General features: G+C 35.2%; 2 protein-coding genes across 3 annotated transcripts; one reads left to right on the top strand and one right to left on the bottom strand.

Annotated features, from left to right (window-relative positions):
- The first annotated feature begins 443 nt into the window (after positions 1–443).
- Positions 444–4,780, top strand: LOC117327639 (microsomal glutathione S-transferase 3-like). Of its 2 annotated transcripts, none has more exons than XM_033884704.1 (5): positions 444–612; positions 2,190–2,254; positions 2,518–2,575; positions 2,796–2,868; positions 3,717–4,780. In XM_033884704.1, exons 1-5 carry the CDS (start codon positions 493–495, stop codon positions 3,815–3,817), a joined length of 417 nt encoding a protein of 138 aa, XP_033740595.1. In that variant the 5' UTR covers positions 444–492; the 3' UTR covers positions 3,818–4,780. The 2 variants fall into 2 exon arrangements, with proteins under 2 accessions (XP_033740595.1, XP_033740594.1); XM_033884703.1 differs by lacking the exon at positions 444–612 and adding an exon at positions 915–1,102.
- Positions 4,781–6,449: 1,669 nt separating this feature from the next.
- Positions 6,450–14,414, bottom strand: LOC117327638. Its single transcript, XM_033884702.1, has 6 exons — positions 14,263–14,414; positions 11,681–11,901; positions 11,182–11,311; positions 9,662–9,788; positions 8,566–8,711; positions 6,450–7,455 (listed from the first exon to the last, which is right to left on the bottom strand). The coding sequence occupies exons 2-6, from the start codon at positions 11,862–11,864 to the stop codon at positions 7,404–7,406; spliced, it is 639 nt and encodes a 212-aa protein (XP_033740593.1). The 5' UTR covers positions 11,865–11,901; positions 14,263–14,414; the 3' UTR covers positions 6,450–7,403.
- Positions 14,415–21,913: the final 7,499 nt, after the last annotated feature.

Here is a 21,913-nt window from a genome sequence, read left to right as displayed (position 1 = left end):
CAGATACAAGTTATCCATCGAACCTGGGTTGTTGGTCCACAAGGGCAAGTCGGGTGCGGTTTGACGTACGCAAACTGGGCCCGACACGCTCCTGTTACATTAATCAGCGACCTATATACTAGTATATAGGTCTCTGCATTAACAAGACGTTTCAATCTCGGTCTTAGCATTGTATATCACAGGACGTCTCCGGTCTTAGTGCCTGATCGCTTTTTCATTATTTTTAGATGTTTGACTTCTTTTTGGAAATTGATGTGCACAACTGCGTTTTTGCGTCGATGGTAACTACGCCACTGAGAATTAAAAAAAAAAAAAAAAAACAAGAATTCACTTTTCCCGCAATATTATCAAACTTTTAACAAACGTTGAGCAAAATGATCATCCTATCAAGCGTAACCGATCCAAACGTTCTGTAGATAGGCATTGGGGATATTCTAAATTGTCCGCTGTTCTGGACACGGCATATTCCGGTAGGAAGTACAGGCTCCTAGGATGCTTATTGACATTAAGTCCGAATACGGATACGTTGTTTTAGTAGTAGCTTCCACATGGATCCTCTTAAACTGGATGGCAATGAAGGTATTCGAGGCACGACGAATATATTCTATACCGGTGAGAAAACATCCTTGACATTCATTTATCAAACATACATGGAACTTGTACTTAAGCGGTCAGACCGATTATTGCAGCTACGATGACGTATTCTTTTTTTTTACCTGGATATGAAATATTACTTATAAATTAGTATATCTTGAAGGAATTTATGAAATATCAGTGAACTGTAGACAATGAGTCTGTAGATATTGTCCATAGCTTTCAAAGCAAAAAACCCTTCTGACTGGAGCAGATAAGTAGGTCAGTCAACATAAAAGCAAGCAACACTCAATTCTAAATTTAGAAACGACGCTACGTACCCGTTCTATATAATAACCCTGTCAGATCTACTGTAGGCCAAGAGCACACCCTTTTTTTTACAAAGATGGAAGCGTTTACCTTGTCTTCTGACTTCGGATATGTTGTCCTTGTTGTTGTTGCAACCGTTTTCCTGTTGCAATGGTTAGGGATACAAGTTGTTATGGCCAGGAAGAAGTATGAAGTTTCTGTAAGTTGGTATTTGTTGTGCAAAATTTTATCTAGCCAAAACCAGAAAGGTTTATGGCCATTGTTATGATGCCAAGCGATAATGTGCTCGTCAATTCGCTGAGTAGGTCTAATCGTGGAGTATCGTCCACTGGAATGGCAGTGGTTGCATTAGCCTGAGTTTCCTCTGGACATAGGTGTCAGGGCCAGAGGAAACTCGGGCTACGGTTGCATCGATATCATTGAAAGATTTGTTTACCAGCTACCGGTATCACATTCACTAGCTGATCAGGTCTGTTTGTTTGGAAACAAATTTTTAAAACATAGCTATGACAATGTGCTGTGGTATAATGTAGAGTAATGTTATTGTCCTTGTTTGCAATTTTTTTTTTCTGAATATTAAATGCAATCACAGTTGACATCACAGTCATATACATATGCATTGTACATACAATCCTGTGATGATGAGTTAAGTTTATTGTATCTATAGAAATGTCTAACTCTATGATAAAACAAATAAATAAATGAAGTATCATCTATCATATACAATTAAGAATGATGCATAAGGAGCCTATACCGTAGATATATTAATACCGAAAGGGTTTTTACTTTTAACATAGTATAAAATTCCAATAATATGTATACATAAGGTCTCACCAAAAATCCAAGTAATGAATATACGGTATGCGTAAAAATGGAGAGTTGTTTCGGCTTTAGGGTCGCCATCATTAGAACTGATGACAGCTACGTATACCCTATAGCCGAAAACATGTAAAGAATGCTCTTCAATAAATCGGGCCATTGATGAATGAATCTCTGTGTTGGGCTCACCATTTTTACACATATAGAAATAACAATGTATTTTTGAAATAAGTCTATTGTACTACTTATAATGAGCAAGGTTTTTATAACTTTAATTTTTAGAACTATAGAGTAGATATTTAAACAATGTGTTTTACAATCAAGGTTCCAGTCTAGCATTAATATTTATCTTTCTTTGTATACAGTAGGATATTCGTGCTCACTAATTAATACAGTTTTGTTTTCTCGTGACCTTTTGTTATTTATCTTTCCTGTCAGGTAATGAAATCATTTTTTTAACTTTTCAGTACCCTAGGATGTACAGTGATAATGATGACCGATTCAACTGTGTACAGAGAGCACATCAGAACACGTATGTAAATTGGTTACATTTAAAAGAAAAAATATCAGAAATTGAATGAATATTATTGAAAGAATTGCTTGATAAATTCTGATACAGGATACTAGAAAATCTCCCCCTTGTTTGAAAATTAGGAATCGGCCATATCCTGGAGGCCAAAATCGTCAAGCTCAATTTTAGTCCAAATATTGTCAATTGCGCATGCTCCCCCTTTCCATTTTTATGATGTTTTGTAGTGATTGCATATTTCATATGTTTTGTTTAATTTGCTCCAGGTTGGAAGTGTATCCCACATACCTAATACTGCAGATATTTGGAGGCCTCTATGCACCGGTAAGCACCAGCATATTAAACATTGATTTGTTTTTTTTTACCAAATGTAAATACAGTATTTTTTTAAGCAATATTTTATTTTCTGTCATTTACACAATGAAGTTTGGAAAACAAGCTATATACCATTAATAATTCTCCTCATTTGAATATGACAAAAAAAAATGCAGTTTTCTAGATTAACAGTGTTGTCTGTGTAATATGATGTATTTTTCTGTTGTAGAAACTTGGGGCTCTCTGTGGCCTGATCTGGTTGGCTGGACGAGTGGCCTATGCATTGGGATATTATACTGGTGGTATGTTCAAATATTTCTTCAATTTGTGATACAAAAATAGATTTCAGGTTAAATTGGCAAGGACATCGATACAGCTTTATTTTTGTGTGCTGAGAGAAATTTTTACTCTGATGTTTATGAGCATATTTCATTATGAGACATATCATTTTCTTTTGACTTATATACATGTATATGCTGTGGCTAATCTAATTGGTAAATTTTAATTATTTACTGCAATGTTGTCAGCTTATACAGTATGCTTTGGTCTGGTCATTTATATTACACCTGTATATCAGTATATCAGATTAAATTGTTAGAAAATCAAAAATATTAGAATCACCAAACCTTCATTACTGAAATCAATATTTGGAAGCTGAAACAAAAAATATAATACATGTAGTATCTAAACTTGTATAAATGTGATATGTGTACAATACAATTTAATGGTATTCTACAAGATGACCCTGATACCACTCCTTCATCTTTGATTTTGAAGGGATATGACTAGTTAATACATTACTGCAGGTAGCTGACACTGCTGGTGTTGTACACTTCACACTATTGGATCTTGTGTCAATAACACAAGCAGAGTTATGTCCCTTCATATAGTATGACATAATTTATATATCCAATTTTGTCAAGGAAGAGAATGTTATAATTCTAGTATTTTTCTCCACAATAACAATGTGCAGAACTATTATATAAATTTGCAAAAGAGAAAAAGAAAAGAAAAAGAAAGAAAAGAGATACCAGTAGGTTGTTGGAATGCACATAGCAAATAGCAATATGGATGACTACATACAAATCGTAATTATCTCAAAACTTATTCTTCAACATCAGATAATCAGATATCATTTTTCATTTTGTAGACCCAGAGAAGAGAAATAGAGGAGCTTTTGGATACATTGGCTTGCTGACTCTACTCGTCTGTACCGTGATGTTTGGTCTATCACTCCTAGGTTTCATCTAATCCACCATCAAAAATATCTCCTATGGAACTTCATTTGTGCAAACACTTTCACTGCAGCAATATTATGGTGATTGAGGACTTTGATGTTGAGTACCACAAACTCATATACAGTGTATATAACCAATTAGGATAATCACATACCAATCTTATATACTAACTCTCTTTGTCCTATCATATCAGGAAACTCATAACAGTTTAGAATGTATTCAATTATTGAATATAGGCCTATAGGAATTCAAATAATGAATATTCATTCCTTAATTACATCTTATGACAAATCCAAATAACAAAGTTTAGTTTCTGTGGAAGGAAACTGAGTGCCCTGTCATGTACAGCTTTGTACATATGTATGTGGTCTATGATATGTGTCATGTTTTGTAAATTCATATTCTCAGGAATGTTAGAAACTTTTTGTCATCCTCACAAATGCAGCTGATGCCATTTCTCTGTTCTTGTTTTGTTTATTGAATCATTTGGACATATTTTTACATAAGGATATTTGATATTTGATATATCCTATCATGGTTGTGTGTTCTATCATGATGTCTACATTTATAGAGGTTACACAACGAGTGATTGTTGTTGGATATGGAATTTATTTCACTTGAGTAAGTTATTTTTTTTTAAGATTTAAAAGACACGTCTTTTGTAATTTTTAAAAAATAACTTAAGAGTGTGAAATAAAAATCACGAGTCGCGTGACCTGTTTAAAAGGGAACGTGGCCTAGTCTAATTTTGCGTATGCAAAAAAATGCACTAGTGGAATATAACATACCAGTCAGCACATTTATACAATGGCCTGAGAGTGGAATAACACAGTGTATTGTATTGTGGTAGAAATGAGGATAACCCTGGTCTTTTAGTTTTAAATTGTCTCCTGACATTCTTGTATCCAAGAAATTGTAATGTCTAATACATGTATGGTTATCTTTGTAAAATAAATAATTAAAGTTTGATTTTTAATTAACATCTTTTTGTCATGATAACTGGCCTTTAGAGTGTCTATTGATATGACTGCGTCTCCATTCTATATAAAAAGTTTAAGTAGCCAGGTTATTGTGTACATTGACACTTCTTCAGATAATTGAGATGTACACTGTTAACTTTCCCTAGCAACAGGTAATTCTTTTGTTTCACATGACATTCTCCTCAAAGTCCGCTTACCAACAAAAACTGTAGAATTATAAACCATTTTGAGGGATTTGTTACAAACTCCTATAAATCTTGGATACAAATGAAAATCATCAGATCTCAAAATAAACTTAATACAACCAAGACATCACACAACCAACATGTCATGGTACAAGTCCTAAATCCAACACGTCATCATACACGTCACACAACCAACATGTCATGGTACAAGTCCTAAAACCAACATGTCATAATACACATCACACATCACACAACCAACATGTCATGGTACAAGTCCTAAAATCAACGTCATCATACACGTCACACAAAGTCAACACGTCATCATACACATCAAACAAAATCAACATATCATCATACACGTCACATAAAATCAACACGTCATTATACAAGTCATAAAATCAACACGTCATCATACAAAATCAACACGTCATACACATCACACAACATGTTATCATACAAGTCACAAAATCAACATGTCAACACACAAAATCAATATGAAATCAAACGCGTCCCACCAAATCAACATGTCATCATACACGTCCCACAAAATCAACATGTCATCATACACGACACATCTAATGAACAAGTTCTACACGTCGCACAAAATCAACATATAATTGACGTCACAAAATCAACATGTCATCATACATGTCCCAAAATCATCATGTCATCACACACGTCACACAAAATCAACATGTCATCATACAAGTCGCACAAAATCAACCTGTCATCACACACGTCACACAAAATCAACATGTCATCATACACGTCGCACAAAATCAACCTGTCATCATACACGTCACACAAAATCAACATGTCATCAAACACGTCCCACAAAATCAAATGTCATCATATACGTCACACAAAATCAACTTATCATGCGTCACACGATTAACGTCATATATACGTTATAACTAACATGTCTACATTGATGCGACACGCTCAACATGTCATCATACATCGTATCATTGTACATGTCATTGCAAGTGTCACATAATTGATTTATCATACACGTTACACATCGTGTCATTGTACATGTCACAACATGTCATTACACAGTCACATAACTGATTTATTATTCACATTACACGTCGTGTCAGTGTACATGTCACAACATGTCATTACACGTGTCACCGTATCATACACGTTACACATCGTGTCATTGTACATTTCACAACATGTCATTACAAGTGTCACATAATTGATTTATCATACACGTTACACATCGTGTCATTGTACATGTCACAACATGTCATTACACGTGTCACCGTATCATACACGTTACACATAGTGTCACTGTAAATGTCATTACAAGTGTCACATAACTGATTTATCATACACGTTACACATCGTGTCATTGTACATGTCACATCAGTATGTCTTCATAACATGCAAGAAATCTTAGGTAAAAAAGCAACATGTAATCGTACACTTCAAACATAATGAATATCGAACATTAACACAACACGAAACACACGAATCGATTTTAAATTAGTGACAAGTCTTTTAATGGTATGATTTGTATATATATCAACATGGTTAACATTATATCTTTAACACATACAATGTATGACATTAGCTACTCACACGATTTGAAATTAATTATCGGAACACTAATCGGTGTCAATTTGACATCATACACACACCGTTAAACATTTAACTATGTAACATTACCTCGCCATATTGACAATCGTTATTCACCAACAGACACTGATGTATTCGTACAAATAACTTCTTATCATTGTATTTACAAACATAAATTTACTGTATAAGTTTATAGATAACATGACAAGTGTCTCAAAATCTTTGGCGACGACAAAGAAAAAAACCAGTGGCGATCCCTTTGGCTTGTTTCACTACGCTTCCCTTTTTTTTTTACTTTCGCCCGAATAAAGCTTGGATATACATGTAGTCGTTTTGAAAACAAGCATGCTGATCTTCAATACTTTCGTTTTTTTTTTTTTCGAATTCGAGCGCAAGGCTATAAATAATGTCAGACATACGCACAAATGCCCCGCAAGGAAGCACAAGTCTAAATGTCTGGTACAATGGTAATTTCGTTACTTATTATAAAAAACGAAAAACACACATTTAAACATCTATTCATGTTTTAAATATCATTATTAAATAATTAAGAACACGAACACCCAGTTCCGGGTAATCACACACATGGTACAGCTGATCTCTTTCACTGGTGGTCTAGGAAAGAGAGACAATGAGGCGTCAATTTAGTATTTCTACAATCAATTTGAATAAATCTACGATTTATATCGGGAAAAGGAGTTTTTCGATAAACACGGAAACAACTCCCAGTTCTGAACTGATAGAAATAGATATTGTTACATTTGCATATAAAGTTGGAAATGAATCAAACTGTCTGACTGATAACGTTGCAAACTGATCAGACTGTCTATACTGTGTAACGTAGACGTGTTCAGAGTGGCCTTGGTGGCCTTGGTGTATTGCCAGGCTGGCTTAGGTAGTACCTGAAATAGAGGTAAAGAGGTTATGGGACTATCATAAACTGACCCTAGTTTCTTCAACATTTCTTCAATAAAATATCTCTCAGGAAAGTGTTATAGAGTTAATGGAATGTTCCTTAGATAAGATGTGTACCTCGAATCCGATAATGAGTTATTATTTTCAGTTAAGGAGTATTGCCCGGGCCCCTGTTTCAGTTGAAAAGGGTCATTGAAAAGCATTATTGAATTTAACGAAAATATCATAATTATAGTTAGGGAACTTTCCCTAAATTCAGTAATCCTTTCCTATGGATAGTTTTATGTATTAAATAATTCCCGTAAGTTCAGGAATATTGACGCAACTGGTGCCAGGACTTCTAAACAACTTCTGTTTCCAGCTTGCCAAAGAGCTATGCAATTTTCGAAAGGGAAGTCTGAGCTCAAGAAGAAGTACATGGAGTGAAACATCTTTTGATAGTTAGTGTAGAATAGAGAACTGTACTGCATTTAAAAGTGTATAGAAATCTTCGAAATCACATAGGATCGGGAATAAGATGTCATGACACATTAACTTCTATACAGATATTTCTGAGTGCAATGTACGTCAAACTAAATTATATATAAAATGTGAAAGTGGTAGAATATACAATGTACACATGTATATTGAATTCCCTTGGAGAAGGAACGGGACACTTAGCCCAGTGAGAAGACTGCCTTAGACTCCGTATCTATCCTGTTTGTAAACTGGAGGATCTGATCCCTCTGGGTGAACGATTCTTAGTTCAATGTTGACATGACGTCATTGCATTGTTTGTGTGATATCATACATACAATTGTTCTAACTGCGAAACCAACATAGCCAATGAACGTCTCAAACTCTAGTTCATGACTAGAAAATGTATCACCTTAAATATTATACACCTCCCATACATACTGTTAAATGTACATCAATAGAGTTATTTAAGTTATTAGATGAGAAATCTTCAAAATATTATGATACATTGCATATCTCCGCAGAGTAATACATGTTAAGTGATGTAGTGATATGTGGATATGTAGGTGATAATGCGTTGTCAGTGTTAAAAAGTATAGTTTCTGATAAGTATGGCATTGATTAAGATCCACTCCACTTACCTATAACGCTGAATCATGTTCTTCAGACCCTGTGCTATCGAAGCCTTTTTGTTTACGTCAAAAAAACTTCTGTTTTCCAAGGTTATTGCAGAAACAAGACTATCCGTTAGAGTTCTCCTGGCGTCTCTTTGGGTAAGTGTGTACACCTGGGGACAAAAATAATCATGATATTCATAATATACAACAACTATCTGGTGCACATGTAAACATACCGTAATTTTTATTTTACATGTATGCATATATGTTTCGCATCTGGTAAGTATTATATCAACTAGGGGTAACACTTGAAGATCGGACGACGTTGTCTTCGACAATGAGAGTTAACATTGTGTGCAGAGCTGTCGACCAATCAGATTGCCCGTTGCAAAACCATTCTAAAATGTATAGCCTACTACAAGGTACGTTACTGAAGTTTGTGTGCATTTGATATTTTAGTTGGATTGAACTTGAAAGTAAATCGAAGCTCAACCACACCTCCGTCTTTTCAAGTGTTACACCTTGTTGATACAGTAGGAGTATAGTGGAGGCCATATTTATCTTTAGATACTTGCGAGATGAGGACGCCTATGATGCTATATAGTCTACAGTTGAGTCTGTGTTACACAAAGTTCAGATACACATCACCATATCAATACTTTTACACTTCGCACATATTATATATCTAGATCTATAAATAAGTCTGCGTTAGAATCTAAATACAACGTTGACAGGTCAGTTTTTATATCCTTGAATTTTACAATGATTTTCGACTTCTTGGTAGCAGATGGTAAGCTATTTCACAAGTGACTGTCCGTAACATGGTGTCCAAAGGTAAACAATGACAAAACACTTCCTGTGCTACATTGTACAAACTATTTTTTGAACAGACATATTCTATACATTATCAGGTATCTTTAATTTTATTTGTCTTTTATTTTTATTGTATCCGTGCATGTCTTTTACTGTTTGAGTCGGTTTTAATAGCTCATTAGAGCTTATGTTGATTTTGTTATGATATATACCGACTAAAAATAAAGTTTGAATTGAATTGATTTGAATGAAATAAACATTGCCGATACGTAAGAGAGACAAATGTCACATGCTCAATTATACGTACGACGTCATGGTGCTGATCGTAGAGGATGATGACTTGTTGGTCGCATGACGTAAAATCCCAATACAGCGACAGATAGTAGGAATACACCCGGGCGTCCTGTAAGATACTGTCCATGCTGTTGGAGTCACTGCAACACACAACAGAACACCACTGCATTGCACTGCACAATGTCTTTCAAAACTCGTGGTAAATTGAGAAGTTTTTAATTAGGATAAGGAACAAGGCAGATTATTAAACTCTTATCCAATGTGTTATGTCAGCATGCTGTTCTTTGACTGTAACCTTGTATTCACGTTAGGACGCCAGTGTGGCGCAGAACCCTATGTATGAAATAACGAAATGTCCCTCTTCCCTAATGTACCCTTATATATCAATGGTGGTAGGTTGACCTAACTCAAGACACACGAGTTTGACAGACATTTTCGCCCCGTGGCCCATTATAGGATCCGTATTATAATTATGGACCGTTGGTTAGGAATTTGAATTACGTCGTCAAAACCCATGTAGTCCAATCTAATTAAAATTAGACATGTAGAATAATTCCGCTCCTTTACAATACACAGCAATAGAATTATAATGTAATTGTATTGCAATGTATCTTAGAGTATCGTAGAGGAATGGAAATTACAAGTCTAATTTTAATTAGATTGCCATGTAGTCTTATACTTGTCGCTAAGTGTCCATTAGCACAGTACATGTAGTTGTACAATACAGCGCATAATTTTATGCTGAATAAGGAGTTGTAAAGGGGTCGTAAATGTTACAAAATGTCATAGTAAGTGTTGGGTTACACATATTGTTTTAGTATGATGACAAATTATTCGACTACATTTGATAAGTTGTCTCGTACAATGCATGTAACTTCGATTACTGGACACTTTAATAGTATTTACGCTAAAGTTGACCTTAGCCCCGATAAGTATGTCAGAAGATCCGTATTGTTGACCTTAATAAAATAGTTCAGTATCGTGGCTGTATCGTTCTGGTGGGGCTATGACCCAGAAGGTTCTACCCAGGTAACACACCATCCTATGTAGTTACTGACCAGGTATCTAGTTACTGACCAGGTATCCCCTGACAAGTAAGGAAACGCTGACGGATAGACGGTATTATGTGGATCATTAGCTTACAGAGAACGACAGAATACCGCTAAACAGAAAACAGCATGAGCACAGTTCGGCGGTTTTCTTACGAAATTTCCCACAGGGGCTTGGCACGATTTTTCGAACGACAGTCCATATATAATGCATATATACACTGTATATGGACTATCGTTTGGAAAATCGTGCCAAGCACCTGTTGAATTTCCTTCACGTTTCCTTTTCCAACATCCTTAAATGACAGTAGCTGTTGAAAGGACGCTAAACAAACCAAAACCAATTATTTTCCAATAGGTCGACCACAGGAGTTCATGAAAGATATATATATATGAGATGGATTGCACATGTATATGTGCAACACATCTCATGTCATTTGTAACGAACCCCCTGTGGGTCAACCTGCTATAAATCATTCCTCACTTAATGATTCGTTTCATTTGTGGCATGAGTGCCACCATGATGACGTATCCATTGTTGTCAGTTCGACACGACTGGCAGCCACATGTGGTGGTTCTCTCTGTCATCTTCAGCAGGGCATCTATAGCGGTCGCTGAAAGGAAATTATAATGTATATTTCATGTCGATTATTGCAGAAGTTGTCACATAGCGAATGTCATATCTATCATACAAAATGTACAGCATAACCCACCTGATTTATGAGAATAGTATACATGCTAACTTCACAGTAATTGTTATTCTGCTCACATATGTTATAGGAACTGGCGTCTATAATGTGAATGTGTAACACGTGCCCAATCCTTTTGTTGTATTTTAGCATTTCCATGAAAATCTACAGATGTGTATTCTAATCTACTGCTTTTACCAAATTTCATGCCCCTACGCGATATTAGTGACCATTTATTTTTCAACTGGTTATTAGATTATATACTGCATGATATATATACGAATGACGTCATACCATCATCCGAGGAGATGATGTTGTTGGGGTCACAGATCCAGGACTCGGTGACCTCTGAGTGACGTCCACATCTGGTGGGTTCATAGCGAGGGTCGGGAAAGGACACCACGTCCCATACTGTCTGGGACTGTACCACAGCAGCCATCACACCTACCAGACACGCCAAATAAACTCCGGAGTTCATTGTACTTAGCGTTTGTTGTCAAATACCCAAACTCAATCTAAAATAAAATGTTTACATTATAAATAACTTGATTAACCAAGGTAATGACATTTCAACAAATTCAAATGAAATCATAATTCTAACACGTGACCGACAAACTCTTGGGAGACAACAAGAAGATTAAATTAGACCAGATGCTCCAACAAGTAAGCGTCTTATGCTGCATCGACGGATACTATTTCCCAATAAATCTGATGTCTTCAAAATCCAAATTCTATTAATTTGGATATTTATGACACATCCATTAGTCTAAGGTCTAAGAAGGGTAGAAGTTTATGTAAAAGGCTTTGAAAAACATCGCTTCAGTATAACCAAGGATTTAATGATGTTTACGATTTTATAATAAACGACGATACACACATAGTTAGCTTCTTTTGGAAACCGGAAATATTACGACAGTGCTTACTGACGAGGTCAGAACTATGTGTAGCAACTATAACACTACAATTAAACGTACACTGTGCTTTTGAGTATGGTTCTTTATCTATTTATTTATTTATGATTAACCGTATTTGCATAGATTGCAGTTACCCCTATGTTCTTGAAACTCTAGTTTAGGGAAATACAGGAATACTGATAGACTACACACTAGACTGGCCATCAGCCAAACAACAGCTCAGCTAAATTATAATATTTGATTATCTCCCCCTAGTTTGAAACTGATGATAAGACGTAATTATTATATCCTAGATACCAAATTATAAAACTCGTTTTATAGCAGGTTACACTACGCTGAGCTCTATTTCGTGATATATAAAGTTAGCGAAGATGATTTTATAGATGATTTAATATTCTAGACGCAGGGGGTTTGTCTATTATAATAATGTATATAACGATGTACATTCACCTGTGGTCATATATGTTTACCTATGCATAAAGTTATAATTACCTGTACCTACGTTTTTAACCCGCGCATACATAAAAAAAAAGTTTACGATCATTTCACACTAACAAGTTGGATTGAGAGGAGTGCAGAAGTACTATGTATTTTGGCACATTTCCATTTCCAGTGTGTGTTCGTTACAACGGTTACATAATCTGTGTGTAAACGTCAAATTTGTTTTGTAGAAATACAAGCCGGACCGATGCACACATGCGAAATTGGTATGAACGCGCAATGAAAATGTTCGTTTCTGTTTTGATTTCCCCCCAATAAAATACGAATGGAAGGTGGTAGAATTAACAAAAATATAACGATAAAGAAATAAAATGTTTGAAATATATTACAGGAAATAAATAAAAAAAACGATGTTACGTGTTATATTTTGTTCCTGTAGTTGACAACCTTTCCCGCTAAATTGGGATCAGCTGTTTAGCGATTTCATTAATTGGCCTGCTGTTACGTCTATTCGTATAACGCAGAATAAAAGAATGCCGATATAATTTTTAACAACATTACATAAAAGAAAACACTGGTTTTTTTTAAAACTCCTTTTTTTACAGATATTTCAACATGACGCACGTGCGTCATTTAAAATATCTGCAAAAAATGCAGTTTACATATAAAAAAAACGATAAAAAACCCAGAAATCATTCCTTAAGTGACTGCGAGGGTTATAATACAAATATCATAGCCGACCTACACTGCTCTCCGGCAGAGTAGGCTAATACATTTTGCTAAATTGCATTCGAAATGTTTGATTATACTAAATATTACTCCAAAGTTACACGGCATCCGCTATTTGTAGCATTTAATAAAAAAAATAGAAGTTCATTGTTTTGCAACACTATTGTCAATGGAAGGGAATCGTAGTTCTGACGACCATCTGTTAGAATTTGTCCGTCAGTCGTCCAGAGCTAAGTTATCGCAGCTATATATATATATATATATTATATGTATAAATAATATCATAGGCACTGATCTGTGTATAGTACATAGCAAAGGCAATTTTTACTCAATCACCAGATACAAGTGCCTATGCACGTATGTATGTATATATATAAATAACAACAAAGGTATACATTGATAACGAGGTAAGCATGCAACAGGATACTGACTCCTCGCTGTGCAATGCTAATACACGATTTCCTTTCCACATTCTTACGACCGTACGTCATGACAAAGGAACACCTCGAACGTTACAAAACAAAGTTAAAATGAAACCAAAATCATCCATAAATGACCCAAATCGCTCATAAACAATAAATCGAATTGGTGCGGAGGAATTTGTTGATGCGAAGAAACGGGGAAGAGACAGGAGAAATGGAGATCTAGAGGGGCTGAAAGTTTACAACTAAGAGCGAAGTAACTCTACCACCTTACAAATCATAATGTAGGTATCAAAGGCTCAATAAATCTTCATCAAAATATCCACAGGAGCCATTTTAATGTTTTAGATAAGAAACTGTGTAGACTTACCAGCCCGTATCGTTGTGCGTGTTATTCCTTTGTATCCGGAAATACGAAATACAAGCAACTCATTGAAACCCGACACTTCTCGTACCGGATGCTGGAGTTGCTGAGCAGGAGGAGGAGGGGGAGGCTGCCGCTGTGTTCCTAATGAGATGAACCGCATGGCTATGCCGCTTCCTTGGCAACCAGTACACAATTCTAACTTGTTAGGCATATGGTGTGGGTCAGTGACGAGACTTTCCGCGGCTGTGTGAAGTAACCTCAACATACGACATACAACATACGACATTCAAAACTTCATATCTTGTGTTTTTACCAGCCAACGAGGTAACTTTTGAATGTTCAGCGGCTGAACATACGACATACGACATTCAATTTTGATTTTGAATGTTCAGCGGCTCGACATACGACATTCAAATTTTGAATGTTCAGCGGCTCAACATACGACATACAGCATTCAGTTTTTGAATGTTCAGCCGATCAACATACGACATTCGGCATTCAAAACTTCATATCTTGTGAATCTGAATGTCGTATGTCGTATGTTCAGCGGCTGAACATTCAAAATCTGAATGTCGTATGTCGTATGTTCAGCGGCTGAACATTCAAAATTTGAATGTCGTATGTCGTACGTCGAGCCGCTGAACATTCAAAATCAAAATCTGAATGTCGTATGTCGTATGTTCAGCGGCTGAACATTCAAAAACTGAATGCTGTATGTCGTATGTTGAGCCGCTGAACATTCAAAATTTGAATGTCGTATGTCGAGCCGCTGAACATTCAAAATCAAAATCTGAATGTCGTATGTCGTATGTTCAGCGGCTGAACATTCAAAATATGAATGTCGTATGTCGTATGTTCAGCCGCTGAACATTCAAAAGTTACCTCGTTGGCTGGTAAAAACACAAGATATGAAGTTTTGAATGTCGTATGTCGTATGTTGACCCGCTGAACATTCAAAATTTGAATGTCGCATGTCGTATGTCGAGCCGCTGAACATTCAAAATCAAAATCTGAATGTCGTATGTCGTATGTTCATCGGCGAACTTTCAAATCGGAATGTCGTATATTCGTATGTTCAGCCGTCTGAACCTCAAAAGTTAAATCGTTGGCTGGTAATGTCCGTATGTCGTAATGTTTAGCGGGTGTACTTCAAAAAGCTGAATGTCGTATGGCGTATGGTCAGTCGCTGATCATTAAAATTTTGAATGTCGTATGTCGTATGTCGACCCTGAACTTCAAAAATCCAAAATCTGAATGTCGTATGTCGTATGTTTCAGCGGCTGAACATTCAAATCTGAAGTCGTAATGTCCCGTAATGTTTCAGCCGCTGCACATTCAAAGTTACCTCGTTGGCTGGTAAAAACACAAAGATATGAAGTTTTGAATGTCGTATGTCGTATGTCGTATGTTGAGCTAACTTCAAACAGCAACTTTCCGCCATGCTCGAACAGTCTGTTTTAGTGTCGTCGTCTAGCATATTTATTTTTTAGTCCACATATCATCAAACATCTATGGCAGGCAGTTTTTGTAATTACCTTTTTAATTAAGATATCTGTACTTTAATATATATATCTTTTTTAAATACAGATAACTCTATCTAAATACTGATACATATGCATTAAATAGTTAGGGATTGAGTATATGTATTCAACACAAAATAGAGATATATCTGTTAAGAACAGATATCTCTATTTTGAACATAAATACATATATATCTTTATAATTTAATTAAAGCTACATCTAATTTAAAACAGATTACTGAATTTTGTCAGTAAATACACATATCTCTAATTCAAATTAAGATAAAATGTAGGTGCATTAAATAGGTAAAACCCCAAACGGTATGCCAAAATAGCCATAAGAATGTTTACCTATTTAATTCAGTTATCTGTATTTATATAGGTTGAGCCTAAGTTACAAGCCAATGTCCTGGGACAGTTATACTTTCGTGAAGGTTACTTCCCTTTACATTAAGTCAAACAGGGTATTTATATATTGTTAGCTCGCCACAATCTGATGGTTATCATTAGTCAGAGAGCGATTCTAATCGAACTATGTGTATGGTCTGTCATCGTCCGTTCGTCTAAAACATTTTTTTTTATCGCTAAACTACTGGAAGGATTTTTTTCTCGAATTTCATCTATAGGAGCCTTTAGACTTTAGTTGTGAATGTCCAGTTTTAAGAGTAACCGTAATAATATGGCCGCAGAATCTCGCATCAAAAATATTGCCTCTCCCATATTTTATGTTAAATAGTGCTAGCCGGGAATGTTAGGACTGATCGGTCATCAAGGATTATGGATTTTAGAATATGGTATAGCTATTCTTTATAAAGTACTTACGGATCTCTCTTTATTTTCAAATGTTCATCCCTCTTTGACTCCTCCTACATACATTGTATATACACTTTATATATGTGTCATGCTAAAAAAAAAAAAAAAAACTAAAACAGAACATTTGATTGACCAATCACTCAACTGTGATTTTCTTTATTCTAATTCTTCACAGATAATATAATTTTACGCACATGTACATGTAATATGGAGTCGAGTGCAAAGAGCGATACAACCCACGATATTGGGGGATTCTGTGCGGCAGACGACACGCTGGTTCTTTCATTTACATTTCATTTGACGACCATGAAACCATATTACCTACCTAAAACCTAAATAACTTGTACATATCAGCAGTTTGGTGTGGTCAATTTCGCGTCTTATGAGAAGAACAAAGGTACAATGAGGATTTTGTCAATGCAAAAGACTATTAAGCGAAAAGTAGGCGATCAAACTTACAAAGAACCGAAAAAGATCGTGCAATAGAAGGCGTTAATATTCCCCTCGGATCCCTTGTTTGTCAGTATTATACATCGTGTTTAATAAGCACATTAAATGTTTATAACTTAATTTTAACTAATGAAAAAAGAGCTACTGTCAATGCTACAGTTGGGATGAGATACAATAAACAATGGATTCGTGATAGCTTGGTGTTAGAAGATTGATGGTGCCCGTTTAATTGTTCTAACACATTTGGTCCTTTAAGAGCGCATTAAATAACCAGGTCAGCAAACTTGAACATGCAGTTTGTGAATGTCAGCACAAAAAAGGTGAAAACAATTAATCATTGACTTAGTAAATAATTGAAGATCTGACATTTGGATATAAGAGGGGTTGAAGTTAAGGTCAACTGCATTATAATGTGCAGTGTATATAATTCTTGTGAACATAGAAAGGTTATTGACGGTAGGAACATATCATTAAATTCAAACTAGGTCAAAACTGACAGCTTCTCTATTCTATTATTTTTATAACAAAGTGAACGACATTATATATTTGTATTTATTCCATCACAGGGACTGGTTTCCCTGCTATAAATTCGTTCTATAAAACGCTCTATAACACACTGCACTGTTAGAAGCACATCACAGCGTCATGTGGAATCATGCTCCTGTAACCTATCATTATGCAAAAGCTAATTTATCAATCAACACAATCGGTACAGGTATTTATTCGTAAGAATAACAATGAACATGAAAAGTATGTAGGTAAACGGTGATATAAAATCTACACAAAGTCGTATCAATTATTAAAATATCTGACAGCACTGAACATGGAAACATAACTGGTCACTTCCGGTGTCAGTATAAGTGACGTAGAGAAATGTGCCCGCCACATGACATTTCAGTGAAATGACATTATACAAAGCGACTCTGAATTATGTTTGTCGGCCCAAAGTTCAGAAGGTATCGTCGTCAAACGAATTTAACGTGTTATTAGGGTTTAACGGGCTGCCTACCTTATGTTGACTTTGAGGTGATTGCATTCTGCCATTTAGGTCACGCTATTGCCTCTGTGGTGAAAGACAATCAATGTTATAGAGAGATCACTAACTGCATTCCCTTCTTCCCTATTATCATAAATATATATAACTCCTAACTTTCATGTCCATGACATTGAATTGGTTTAATATTTAACACTCGTGTTGGATCCTCTAACCTGTTTTAACTGACCATCCCGTAGTAGCTAATTAACCTATGTAATGACATCTCATGTCTACAGTAGTGGGCGCCTGTCACCAACTAAGGCGTCACAACAGGGCCAATCATGACAATCCTTAACTACTGATTTAGCAACTTAAATGTTTGAATATGAGGAAAGAATGATATGACATTGTAATCGACAGCTCTATATATAACATCTGCCTACAAAACAATACTGGTTGGGCATCATAAAAGAGGAAATTTATAAGACAATTAAGTTAATTGAAAATGAAGGCAATCCGGATGTTTCGACTGTATACGACCTTGCCAAAGATCCGACATGCATGTCTCCCTATGGGAAAATCAGGGTTAGATGATTGTAAGGACGTGTTTTACACATGTGACTCACTTTCACTGATGGAGAATTTGTTTGTTTTAAAGAAACATTAAATCTTGTAGCATTGTCCTAGATAGAATTTCGATCTGGCAATATACACTTTAAACATGTTCCCTTTACGAGAGTGTTGAACCATCATTCTATCTGGAAATATTTTTTTTGACATTTTCTTTTTATTTTGTAGCGTTTCATTTCAATAAAACGAACATTGTAATAGAGAACAAGCAATTGCATTGAATCAAATAACATGAGTTCTTAGAGAGGGAGAGAAAAAAGACCTGTGCATGTCAGATGATGCTGATGCTTTTATGTCAATGACTAAGACAGAGATATCTGAAGTAGTTATTGAAAAGGTCGCCTACGTAATAAAAAATGTAACCTCAATTTCCAGGGAAATGCCATTCGTTGAGTTTCGGAGGCCCTGCTGGTTAATTTCATTGATAAATTAAAGCTGACTATGTCGTGAAGGAAGAGTTAATTGTTATCCCTCTTCGCCTTGTCGTCATGTTTTTGCTGTTGGCAATTTGAACCTTTCCGAACCTGGTGTCATCGTGGCTTCCAGACATGGCTGACGGGGAGGTAACGGTACAGCAGGGTCGACGTCGGTAGAAAGACGCTGGGTTATATGTCAGTGACTGACGATGCTCCATACGAAGCGGCCTGTTGCCATGTATATGGGTAGTGTATTTGTGGACACAGGTGTTTTCTGAAGAGGTCTGCTTTACTTGGAGACAATGTAACGCTGTAGCGCTATGTAGCTATGTACTATTTGAGTACGTAAGATAAGGAATAAAAGTGTTTACCTACTAGATCAGTAGTATTACGTATAGTCCTGATAGTACATGTACAAATTTAAGATGGAGCAGGAGAATTCCGAAATCGTTTCGTCAGAAAATATCCAAATTGAGGAAGATATAAGTACCGTTGAAAATGTATGCAATGGACTGGAAGATGCAGATAAAATTGATAAAATACCTTCAAGAGGGGATGACGGAGAAATTCGAACGTCTCCAGAAGACAAGAAAGTAACCGTACAAGGTATTTCACAGTGTGTTGGAAAATTTGAATTCTTTATCATGATGTGAATATATTTTCTTTTTGCAAAATTAGCTTACTGTCAATGATATACATGACCGTATGAAATTGTCATAAGCTATGTTACCTGTTGTACATTATTATATACTACTGACTAATATTTTGTTTTATACATTTAACAAAGTCTCCGAGTATAAACATTGTATATAGAAACAATAGAAACCTACAGTAGTTGTCCTATAATTAGTCTTTAAATCGTAGCTTTATTGAAGTATTAAATCATATACTGTATATCGTGTGCCATATAAATATTAAACTATTTGTATATACAAATTATATAGATTCCTCTAAATCATCATTATCTTGTTGAATGTGATGCCAGAATTTTCCTGTCCCATGATTATTTCCTAATGACAATTAACATGATAATAAAAATGGCGTAAGAAACAATGACTTGCTGATGAGAACGTCATAAAATGTTGATGGCAATCTATGCTGGTAAATAGCATGATTATAAAAAGGGCATATGTGCATGACGACAGAAGCATGTAAATAACAATGACGTGCTGTTAATGACGTCATAATCATGATAATAACAATGACGTGATGGTAAGGACGTCATCTAAGGAGTATACCTTATTTTGACTGCATATATATACGGTAGCATGCCGAAAATTTCCTATGGTTAGCACTTTAGCGCTCCATAGGACATGTTCGTTGCCAACTGCGGGCATACTACCGTATACGCAGTCAAAGTGAGGTACAATCCTTATATTTACATCAAACAAATCGTTTAAATAGAGTACGAAGAAAATAAAAAAAATATTTTATACCTTTTTTGTTTTTAATTAATTTATATATTCACAATCCACGATTTCAGTCTCATTTTAACTATGGTTGTCAAGCACAACGTGTGTTGACACATATTTAGCAGTGACATGGTCAAATGTAACGTCACAAATAGACGACGTCATAATCATATAACCGATTCTCGCGCTTATTAATATACAATGTACGTTAATTCATTCGCAGTCAGAGTTTACTAAGTTGAAGAAGAAGTGTAAATACAACCAATAATACATACAGAGGTCCTGGCAAGATTTGTTATTTCTATTACATTATAGAACATCAAGATATCAGTAATCAACTTGATTGAAATAAAAACCTACACCATGACTGCTTTATATCATCACTAGTAACGAGATATATTCTGATTTTGAGCAATCAGTTACTATTATCTATAGTTCCTCCCAAAATTAAGAGTAAAATGAATGTGCAACATATATACAAAGCATTCAGTACAATTACACAATAAATATTACAAATATACACTTGATATGTATGAATTTGCATATAAAGTGTAAAATCAATACAGCATACCGGATTATTAGAGAAGATTTGCACTTATTATAATATATTAATACGAGATAATAATACTAATACAGTCCAATATATAGACAATAGATGTATCGACGCATTTGTAAATACACCCAATAAAGGTATATCATTATAATATACAGTCAAAAAGTTGTCTTCCTTCGTCATTTGTGTTGCTAAGTTATATATCATTATAATATATATGTATTTACATTGTATATTGCAATATACAGACCATAACTGTTCTATGCCTATATGTGATCGTATGTAATTTACCTGTGTCGTGATAAAGGGGCAGATTTACTTGTCTGTACTGTCGTTATTACTACTTGACATATAACTTCGGAGGATATACATTTGTTGGTCTGGGTCACGCAAGGGTGAGGGAGATGCCCACTTGCGATGTGCTACCTTCCCACACGCGTATATTCTTATTCATTGAATCTCAAGTATAGTTGGTACTGGTATATCATGTTATATTGGTATGTTTGCTACGTGCACATAGTTTAAACAAAATGTTATATAATTATACCCATTCATCTTGTCTTCACTAATTTCGTAGGTAATATTTCCTCCAATCAATATACATGTATGTAACATTTCAGAATCTTGAAGCGAGTGTAAATAGACACTAAACAGAATATCATTGATGTTAATTAATTGCATTGTCGTACCAGATGTGTCATTGATCTTCATAAAAAAACCAACACAATTATGACATAATTCCATTGTAGTCAAGCTATGAATGGTAACAACTATTTTCATTATGTAGTAAACATTCTCTATATTGAGGAAATTGTAGTGCTAACTTCCATAAAACTTTTAAGATTTAAGTTTACCCTGTAAAATCATTATCAAATTTCATACGT

The sequence above is a fragment of the Pecten maximus genome, chromosome 5 (assembly GCF_902652985.1).
Source record: "Pecten maximus chromosome 5, xPecMax1.1, whole genome shotgun sequence".
Lineage (NCBI taxonomy): Eukaryota > Metazoa > Mollusca > Bivalvia > Pectinida > Pectinidae > Pecten > Pecten maximus.
The sequence above is the reverse complement of the archived record's forward strand: the minus strand, read 5'-3'. Positions and strand labels throughout refer to the sequence as shown.